The 10,817-nt window shown below is 40.1% G+C and overlaps 1 protein-coding gene across 1 annotated transcript; it reads left to right on the top strand.

Moving 5' to 3' along the window:
• Positions 1-160: 160 nt before the first annotated feature.
• Positions 161-8,577, top strand: LOC122655134 (U-box domain-containing protein 52-like). Its single transcript, XM_043849365.1, has 14 exons — positions 161-462; positions 2,522-2,933; positions 3,034-3,195; positions 3,364-3,964; positions 4,251-4,291; positions 4,400-4,468; positions 4,558-4,658; positions 4,921-4,999; positions 5,109-5,207; positions 5,322-5,390; positions 5,676-5,725; positions 6,227-6,308; positions 8,213-8,307; positions 8,404-8,577. The coding sequence occupies exons 1-14, from the start codon at positions 161-163 to the stop codon at positions 8,516-8,518; spliced, it is 2,277 nt and encodes a 758-aa protein (XP_043705300.1). The 3' UTR covers positions 8,519-8,577.
• Positions 8,578-10,817: the final 2,240 nt, after the last annotated feature.

The raw sequence follows: 10,817 nt of genomic DNA, 5'->3' as shown, positions 1-10,817 counted from the left end.
CAAAAAATTTAAAAAATCATTCCCTCTTGTGACGGAAAGTCGAAAGCTGGAGATGGGAATATGAGATAATATATAAAATAAGAGTAGCAGTAGTGCCTAGCCTATGGCCACCCGAGAACTCCACTATAAGAATCATCTGTCGATCTATGCATTCAAGGGTATGGCGGAAGAACAATCGCGTGAGGGTTTATACATAGTTTTGCTTGAAAGGTTTCGGGATTTGGAGGTGAGTCACACCAATCTCAACGACCAGTTTCAAGTGTTATTGCAGGAGACTAGGGAAGAACAGGGGAGAAGGAAGAGAGGGGAAAGGTCTTCATCATCATCTTCATCGGATTCCACCGGATGGAGTCGTTTTTTGCCAGGTTCTTTCTTGTCCAGGACTCCTTACAGGAACGTGTTGGAATCCATGGGACATGCTGTTTATGTCTGCAGGATTTCTACTGGGGAGATCATTTACTGGTGAATATTCCATATCTCTTCTTATCTTTTCTGTTAGCTTTCCCTTTTTCATTTTCTGTCATAGTATAATATTTGCAATCGATCTAGCAGAGAATCATTTAGATAAACCTGCTCTAATAGAACAGTTCTATAGAAGTTATAATTGGTACAGATTGAGTGAATCTCTTTAACATATGCTAATGCGAGATATGATGTATCTCTGTAATGTCCGTTGGTTGTCACTAAATTACTAATAGAGTTCTGAACCATTCAATTGCTAAGGCTACACATTTCATATGATAGTATCATTCTCATTAAAGTAAAATTGGGCCTTCCAAGATTGGTTGGCCTAGTATCTGGATAGCTAGTATTCGATAACTATGTGGCATGTTGACGTCAGCTGCATCACTGAATCAAGATATGAAAGCTCGATCATTCGTTTTATTTCTCTGTTAAAACATACACCCAAGAAACATGACCAGAACCCAAAATCAGAGCAAGATGACACAGAGATTTGACGTGGTTCACACACCAATACGATGTGCTACGTCCAGGGACGAAGCTGAATATGTTTCACTATGTAATTGAAGAAAGTTACAATGGAGATCTTTCAAGAACGCCCAAAACGGTGCTGCTTCTCTCTTCTCAAGACCCAAATACGAAAACCCCAAAATCGACTTCAATATAAATACTCATCCATCGGGTCTGGTCGAACTGTACCGCAGGCCCAAGCCCTCCGCTACCATCACAGATCTCAGAAAAAAATCCCATTCAGGTCGACACCAAAATATGTTAGAGCGGTTCAATCTTCGAAACGGATACATGAATTCGAGACACACATAACGCGCTCCTTTTCCTGTAGTATAAATTTCTTAAATTGAAATAGTCACACTTGGGATGCTTGGGAGGTAGAAGAATATGGTGACACTGAATGGTTCAGGCAGCTAATGGAATGGGTATATCTGTCTAATTTCATAGTTATCATCACTGTGTTCTGTGGAAAATATGTTTGCCAAATAAATGCTGACACCCACTTTGGGTTTCCATTAGTGAAGCTTACCATTTAATGGCTAATTCATAATACTCTTCCTTTTTATTTGATTTCATACCTGTTAGCTTAAAACAATGCGCATGAGCCTTGCTTACTGATAAATTTGGGATTTCATTGTAACGATTAAGAATGGAAAGGAAGGTTGACACTAGTGATGCATGCATGGAATAGTGGTATGAGACTATGAGAGTTTATAATATCACCTTTTTTTTATTAAAATATCTACTTGTAACTGAGCTGAATCTGCCCAATCCATCTTGCCTACTGAAATAATTTTCATTTTTTATGTAAAGAAATGATAAGTGATATAACGCACTGTCCAAGTTAGCATGTACCTCATGGTTCAACCTCAAAGTTCCAACAGCACAGCTGATGAGGTTACAGGCAGATAAAAGAAAGAGTTTAACTAACTTTTCCAAAATCAAGAAAAATGTTCTACTGGATGGTCCGACATAGCCTTAGTCAAGTGTTAGCAACATATGTTTTTGATGGATTCAATTCAATATCACATTTAAGGTAGTCCAGCAACATGCTTCCAGTAGTTGACTGATTCATTCCAGGATCTGCTTAATATGATAATTTTTAAAAAAGTATTAGAAGTTTGAGAATGGTGAGGTTCAGTTGCATCAACATTTAGTAGGAAAAGTAAATGTTGAAATAGACCTTATCGCTCCCTGTGGAGATGAAGTGTGGTTAGGATACCGTAATGCCAGGACAACGTAAAAGAGCACCATCCACCAACATGAAAGTCCAAATCCATGGGTTGGTCAGAACATAGGAGCAAATGCCCTTAACTCTTTTCCATGATTTAAAGCTCTTTCTGCCTACTTATCTTATAGTTCTATTTATTTTTTGTGACTTACTAAAAGAATGAGTTCTTAGTGTCAAAGGGTTTCAATTAAGACGGGCCATCTTGTAAATACATGTAATTTTGTTTGGGACACGTATCATGCTTGATATTAAAAAAATCACAATATTCAACTGATGGTACACTTGTTATTTTAGCTGAAAAAGACTTCTCTTTTTCAGGAATCGTTCTGCTGAGAAGCTCTATGGATGGAAGGACTATGAAGTACTTGGGCGAAGAGTTACTGATCTGGCTATCAGAGGAGAAAACTATGCGTCCCTCCAGAAAATCATGGAAGGATTGAGCAGCGGTCAATCATGGTCAGGTCAGTTTCCTTTCAAGAAGAGGTCCGGTGAGATATTTATGGCAATAGTGACAGAAAGCCCATTATATGAGGATGGTGAGCACGTTGGTGTTATTACTGTCTCAAGCGATGCAGCTTTATATCATAATATAAACACAGAAAAACTAACATATCGGGATCGTGCACATGGCCAAATTAGAGAACGGGGGTTAAACATGAAAAAGATTCAGTGGCGACCACAGCCACACAATTCACTGGTTCCACAAATTGCATCGTCTGTTACAAATCTGGTGCTTATGTGCTACACTATCACATTTATTTTGTAGTATTCTTATTATTATTTTATCCTTCCCTTTGCGATCAGCATCATTATGTGGTTGAACTGAACAGGCCTCAAAAGTCTTCTCACGTGGACGTGGAGAAGATAATTGTACTGCTTGTGCGAGTGATGGAAACAGAGAAGAACCAGGGTTAAGTACTGAAGCTGTGGAATCAGTAAAGATTGGAAAGCCAGTAAGATTTGATTTTTCTACTTGTACCTCTCTTTTTTTGTATTACTAAAGAATTTAAAATTTTCTTTTGGCATTTACTTGCTTTCTTCTAAAATCCCTATGAACTATTGAATAGAGAGTTTCACAAGTCATCATAATCTTTCCTTTTGCACATCAATGATTTATTTTACTCATAACATTCTGTTGGTACCATTTGGAATGAGTACAGGGAGATAAGTTATTTGTCAGGAGAGCTGGCCTTACTGAAAGGGAAGATTCTGGGAATGTTGCAGAACATGGTTCAGATAATATATCAGTGGGCAGTGTACTTCCCATCGCTTCAAACTCCATGAAAGTTCCAGAAACAGCTATGGATCACTACACTGTTGGTGTTGACAGGAAGAACGTAGAACCTAATAAGAGCAATTCTGTTTATGCTGTTAAAAGTGTATGTTCAAATGACCACAAAATTAACAGTTCTTTTGAGGGTTCCTCCACCACAGACAAGAATACTTCTGTGACATCTTGGTTGGAGTGTTGCAAGTATACTGGGATGTCCAGAACTGGAATTCCATTGCCACAGTTAGGCCCTGAATGGAAGGGGAAGGAGCAGATACAGGCTGATAGAGTTAACTGTGAAGCTGTTGAAGCAGAAGGTAGAACACAACAAGAGCCAGAAGTGATACAATCTTCAACTTTGCTGAGTTCAGGGGAGAGTGTTGTTAGTAGCCAAGAGAGTTCATCCACAAAAGAGGATAAAGAATCAAGCTCAATGGTCGATTGTGAGATTAGTTGGGAAGACCTACATTTAGGGGACGAGATTGGGCAAGGTATTCTCAAATGATTCATTTGCCTTTATCCAATTTTGTTTTGTACTCTCTCTCTCTATATATATGAAAATTATTCCAACACCAATAATTGGATGGGATTTTCATCCTCCTTTTATTTTTTATAAATGATGTCTCTGAAAAAAGTGAAACCTCTTACATTGGTTGTGTGTGTGTGTTGGGGGAGGGGAGAAGCTCATAGGGTACACTTGGTTAAGTGGCAACAGTTTACCTTCTTTTGATTTCAGTATTCATTTTACTTATATATCTGGTTATTGTTACTTTTCAGGTTCATTTGCTACTGTATATCGAGGAATTTGGAATGGATCGGTACTTGCATGAATTTGACAAATTTCCTCACATTAGTAGTTACTGCAATTGAAAACTAAAGTAATATCAGCACATGGGAACATTATGACTATTTTACCTTTTAATCAGGATGTTGCTATAAAACTTTATTTTGCTAGTGAATATCATGAGGGGATTTTATTGGATTACAAGAAGGAGGTATGAGAATTTTTGAATAAACTTGTAATTGTTTGTTATAATTGTATTAGAAACAGTGGATAACAAATATCATTTGATACCTTCCTCAGATTGGTATAATGCAAAGATTGAGACATCCAAATGTATTGCTGTTCATGGGGGCAGTGTATTCGGCTGAACGGCTTGCTATAGTGACAGAGTTCTTACCCAGGTAATAAAATGAAATCTCTCATTAACAAGCATAAAGATAATGACAAAAATAATAAATAAAAAGAATTAGAAACAAAGAATCCATGGACTTTTCCCGAGTAAATGTGGATTTTTTCATTTATTCCAAGTTCACTAGGGATTTGGTGTCGGATCTGCAGCTGTCTCATTTTGGATCCCACCTCAACCTTATTGTCTGTTCTCCCTCCTCCTAGATAGATAATGTGCTAGCTGTATTTCACAATTTTGTTCGTTCTAATTAACAGGGGAAGCCTCTTCAAAACATTACACAGAAACAATCTGATATTGGACATGAGACGCCGTTTGAGAATGGCACTTGATGTTGTGAGTATCTTCTTCATTTTCCATAAACATGAGACGCCAATTGAGGGTGGCCCTTGATGTTTGAGGATAGATTTCGAGTTCCTTATGTATTGGAACCTCCTTGTTTCAGGCCCGGGGTATGAATTATTTGCATAACCGAAATCCTCCAATAGTTCATAGAGACCTGAAATCTTCAAATTTACTTGTTGACAAAAACTGGACGGTCAAGGTATGGGGTTTGGGTTTTATCTTCGATCATTGTTTGTTATTTTGTACCTAGCAAGTACTGTAGAAGATGCAGTTTTTCTGGTTTAAATAAATCAGTTCACTTTCTCTTCACCAGGTTGGAGATTTTGGCCTATCCAAGTTGAAGAATGCTACCTTCTTAACAGCAAAATCTGGAAGAGGGACAGTAAGGATCTTCCCTTTTTTCTTCGTGTACACATTGACTTGTATTCCAGCATATAAAAAAATTCCATAAATCTCTTTTCCCCCTCATTTTCTGTAAATATGTGCTTCTGTCCCTGCATATACTGTAAATTGTAAAATATAAAATATCAGTTCATGATAAGGTTTTTCTTTCTCATCCATAAACATCCTGCAAACTTCAAGTATGATTTACATTGTGTTTACAATCAGAACTCTTTATCCAAGGTTGTCATGAAAGTTCTAATCTCTTCTTTCTTTTTCAATGCAGCCCCAGTGGATGGCACCTGAAGTGCTCCGGAATGAACCTTCAAATGAGAAGTAATCTTTTGAATGGATTTAGCACACTGACATTCTAAAAGTGCACAGATGCTTTCTCATCTTTTGAATGGATTGAAGCACTATGACATTCTAAAAGTGCCCAAATGCGTTTCCTCTTTATTTTTTATTTGTGTGTTTGAAGTCATTCATATAGGATTAGGAAATTTAAGATGGACCTCAATCCATCATCCTCCATGGATTTTACTACCATAGGATTACGTAGGCCCTAAATTCCTGAGATTGGGCCTTTCAGTTGTTGGGGTCTCCTCACATGAATTGGGAGCCTCTAGGTATGCATTTACAATTTTGATGGTATCTAAAACTTTTAGTTTTTGGCTGGCAGAGTTTTGACATCATTGCAGAAAGTTCCAATCCTACTGTCTATCTGATCTTGGGTTATTTCCTATCTGTATTGTTTGAGTGGGGAACCAACATTTAATGGAGGGGAGGCTCCATGGCATTACTTAGCTGACAAAATGGTGTTTGTTCCTACTGGATCAGGTCTGATGTGTACAGCTTCGGTGTCATTCTATGGGAATTAATGACTGAATCCATTCCGTGGGCCCACCTAAATTCTTTGCAGGTATGCTGTTGTTTCTAACTGAATCAAATAATTATTGCTCCAAACAATGTCTTTTTATTTTATGAGATGGCAAAAAAGATTGGTGTGGCTCATCATGATGGAACATAACAGATACCAATGTGGCATAGTAGATCTTAGTAATAATTCAGAGTTGGAAATAGTTTTCACTAATAAGTATCTTTACTGTAGGCACCGTTTATAATTGATATTATGGACAAATAATCTATATGTATTAATATTTTTATGGAAAACAAATTGGTTCCATGATTTATAACTAATAGTTTTATATTAACTTATTAAGTTTTTAGCTAAGCTTCTATAAATTATTAGAGAAAAGGTTCACTGAGCTGCCAGGGGAGGGTACGCTGGGGGTCTCTCTCTTCCTTCTCAAATTAAATGATCTTGCTTGCTCAGAGAATCCTCTCCCATATTATTATTTATCAGAGGTATGTACTGTGTGTCCCCAGTGTTATATGTGCATACTATGTTGGGAAATTAAGAACTTATGGTAGGATATTTAATTGTCAAGACTTTGCCCTTAGTCCTTGTGAGAATAATGATTGATTACTTTCTAGGATTTAAACAGGTTTTTATCAATCTAAAGATAATTGAAAATTGAAATGATGAAATGTCACCAAGGGTTCATGGATCAAATAGCTATGTTGTCCAATTGAGACAATTGGCTTCTTAGTTTTCAATTCTTCCAGATAAATAGCTTATCAAGTGTTTAAAAATGCATATTTGCTTTGAAATGGGTGATGGAAATATTAAAGAAGAATTTGATGAGGGATCTACTACCAAAGATTAAGCTGTTAAGGTAAAGAAGTGATAGATTTACTAATAAAATGATATATAAGACATGATGGTCTTCCTTGCATGAGGAAACTAGAAAGACAATTAATGCATCACGAAAACGAAAAACATCACGCGGCATGGTAGAAATATGTTGGGAACTTTGAAGCATTTAACCAGAGACATCCTGCTGCTTGTTGGTCGCATATTAGATGCAGTGACCTCTCCAGTCATATAAAGTTGCAGCCCAGTTGGACCATGCTGCATATCACAATAAAGTTATATGCAAAAATGTTAGAAGAACAATTGAAAAAAAAAAAGAATGTAAACCACTGAAAATACATTGGGGAAAGGGGCCATGACATAGTAGGCCATATGGTTTTGATTCGTGAAACGTGACATACGACCTGTCCAAAGCATGTTTTTAAAACTCGGATTGGACTTAGCTATATCAGTAGAGTCGACTCGGAATCGACTGGGATTGATTCCGATCAAACCCGATTCTATGCATGTCGAGTCTGACTGAGTTAGGCCAAGTCAGGATGAGTCTGGTTGAATTCCGGCTGATTCTGACCAATTTCAGGACGATTCGAGTTGGAATCTAATTGGAAGCGATTGAGACCGATCCCACTCCGGTTTCCAAGTTTTAAAACCTTGAATCCAAGGATCAACCTGCCTTTCCAATGGATGCTATCTCCATTGCATCATAGAAAAGTAATGACAACAAAAAAGAAATAAGGCAGGAAACTTGGCACAATTTGGAAATCAAAGAACATTACAAGTTTCTTCTCTTCAACTAAATAACTAGGAGTTTCTTCTGTTAAACGAAAGTCCTCTAGAACTATGTTCCTAAGAGTTCTTTCAGGATGTTCAGCTCTCGGGTTGTGTTGTTAGAGAAGATTTTACTGTATTTAATTTTTTTTTCCCTTTTAAGATTCTGATATGTTATAGTTTGTTGAGGCATGCAGAATAGACCAATTATGTTCTATGTTTTATAATAGATCGTAAAAAGAGTTTATATTGATTTATCAAAGCATTAATTGTATTATTTAATTAGTGATACAACAAATTAGCTAAAATTTGTCCTTTTTTTTTCTGTATCCCTGTGGAAGGTTGTTGGTGTTGTAGGTTTCATGGATCGTCGGTTAGATGTACCTGAAGGACTTGATCCCAAAGTCTCATCCATTGTCCATGATTGCTGGCAAAGGTACTTCTACTCAGCCACTTTAACTTATGCTTCCTCCTGATTACTCAGAAACTGAAGTAAACCTTGTTGAAACTGACTGTTCACTACAATGACCAGCAACCCTGAATGCCGTCCTTCTTTTAAGGACATAATTTTAAGAATAAGGGATCTGATTCAGGCAGCTGCAGCAGCAGTAGCAGCCCCAGTGCTAGAAGACCGGCCAGAGATATAAAAATCTTGAGATGGGTGTAGTACTACAGTTTGAGAAACAAACATTCATGAGAGCAGTGCCTTGCAAAATGTTGATAACTTGATATAGGTGGTGGTGGTGGCGGCGGCAGCGGCGCTGGTGGTGGTGCTAGATGTTGTTTTTTACATGATCACCATATAGTGATGGTGATTTACTATTAAACGTACTACTATAATGTGCCAATCTTGGGTTGGTGGAAATTTTGTGGCAGTTAAAACAGTTGGATCCGTGTGGCCTTGGTTTTCTTGTTTTGATTGAAAAGTAGTTCACCATGTTTTGGGCCTTCCAAAGTCTTTTAAAAGGCCACAAAAGTACAAGAGTAGTCAGAGACAAGTAGGTCCGTTGGGGAAAGGGCTTGGATGTGGGCTGTGTGGGCCTAGCGAAACTGGGCTGCGCAAAAGACAAGAAGAATCCTACTCATAGTAGAACTGTTGCTGGCCATATCTATATAAAATCCTGAGATACTGCACTTCTCGGTCTTTCTCTCTCCTTCTTCTCAAATTGCTGTTGTACCAAATCAGGACCCAAGTCTCCTTTTATCATATAATCTCCCATCTGTACAGGTGATCATGCATAAGGAGTCAAGACTCAACAGGGACACGCATGCGAGGGAGTCCTTGTTGCACACTCCTTGCTATATTTTTTGGAATGCCAAACCATCATATATAATGCTTGAACTATGTAATTGAGATACCAACATGCTGAAATAGAACTTAAAATGGCCCACTTCTATATTGTATACATCCGATGTTCTGGATTAGATCCCAAGAATGAACTAATTGAAATTAAAATCTCCATAATTTCAAAATTGAACCAATGTGCTGGTTCACCATTATCATTAAACCAGTACCATGCATCCACCATCAATCAATCATTGAGGCCATCCATTGAACCAACCCAATAACTGGCCCAAAATATTAACTCCACTTGTGTAACAACCCTGATCCAAGGACCAGGTAGGGCCCATGACACCAGAGTCCGGTCGGGACTGCCCAAGAAAATATTCGATCAAACATTGAATATAAACAGAGTGCATGAAATTAAAACAACAATAAATAGAAGACAACGGTCTAAAAACTTAAAACATGGTATTGATGGCTCTAACTTCCACAACCCATACTCTCCAAAGGGAGGAACAAAACTTTAAAGTATTTACAATCATCCGGGTTCAAGACCCTCCATCAAAAATAAATATCATTTACATCAAAAGAGTTCTATCTACTTCAAAGTAATAGAATCCAAAAACAATCCTAAGATCATCAGTCTTCATCTTGCTCGACAACAGCAATGCCTTTGCCCTTTGTTGCGTCAAGAAATCGTCGAGCGGTCCTGCGAGTGCCGTCACCTGCAAGTGGACCAAAGGGGTCAATCAGAGAGAACCGGTGTGGTCCCGGCCTAGGGCTCTCCGATGCCAAAGTTAGATCTCCTGGCGCAAACAGATGAATAGTGAGTATTCAGTATGAGTTTAGATGTCCCTTTATGGGGTTGTGTACCTTTGCCTTTTATAGTAGCATATGGCGGTGTGGAGAGTCCCCGTTTGATTGGCGATTGTGCTGTTGAGTGGATAGAGGCCCTGGGTACGGGCTCTATCCTCGATTGGCCATCTCCCGCGGAGGGAGTGTCCTGGTGGCATCGGGATCCTTGGTGGATAGATATCCGCGTGTGGTGATAACGTCCTTGGTGCTTGAATCCTGCGGATGACGTGACTTCTAAGCGGTGGTCTAGAGTCCTGGTGGTGACATGAGTCTTGTAGCGATACGATCGGGTCATAGGTGAGTGGCCCCCACCTCACGTTGTGCCACGATGCTGTGCCTCGTGAGGCCGCGCCGGATGTGTAGCCGCGCTAGGTGAGGTCGCGCTGGGTGAGGCCGCGCTGGGTGTGGCCGTGCCTGGTGAGAGGCCGCTCCTGGATGTGGTCGCGCCGGTGAGGCCGCGCGGGTGAGAGGCCGCTCCGGATGTGGCCGCGCGGGTGGTGGTCGCGCTGGGTGTGGCCGCGCCGGTGTGGCCACGCTTTGGTGAGGTGCACGCTGAGTGGTGGCCGCGCGGGTGCGAGCCGCGCGCTGGGTGCGAGCCACGCTGGTGCGAGCCGCGCTGGAGTGCAGGCCACGCTGGTGCGGGCCGCGCTGGGTGCAAGCCGCGCTGGGTGCAGGCAGCGCTGGTGCAGCCGCGCTGGGTGCAGCCGCGCTGGGTGCGAGCCGCGCTGAGTGCAGCAGCGCTGGGTGTGGCCGCCGGGTGTGGCCGCGCTGGGTGAGAGGCCTCGGTTGTGGCCACGCCTAGGTGA

The sequence above is a fragment of the Telopea speciosissima genome, chromosome 1 (genome assembly GCF_018873765.1).
Source record: "Telopea speciosissima isolate NSW1024214 ecotype Mountain lineage chromosome 1, Tspe_v1, whole genome shotgun sequence".
Lineage (NCBI taxonomy): Eukaryota > Viridiplantae > Streptophyta > Magnoliopsida > Proteales > Proteaceae > Telopea > Telopea speciosissima.
This window is presented reverse-complemented; position numbering and strand designations above follow the sequence as displayed.

What these genes read in the sequence shown, in the direction of transcription:
- LOC122655134 (XM_043849365.1), top strand. Translation starts at nt 161, where the DNA reads ATGGCGGAAGAACAATCGCGTGAGGGTTTATACATAGTTTTGCTTGAA. An exon ending in ACAAAAACTGGACGGTCAAG is followed by an intron (nt 5,208 to 5,321) that starts GTATGGGGTTTG and finishes TCTCTTCACCAG; the next exon opens with GTTGGAGATTTTGGCCTATC. An exon ending in AATGAACCTTCAAATGAGAA is followed by an intron (nt 5,726 to 6,226) that starts GTAATCTTTTGA and finishes CTACTGGATCAG; the next exon opens with GTCTGATGTGTACAGCTTCG.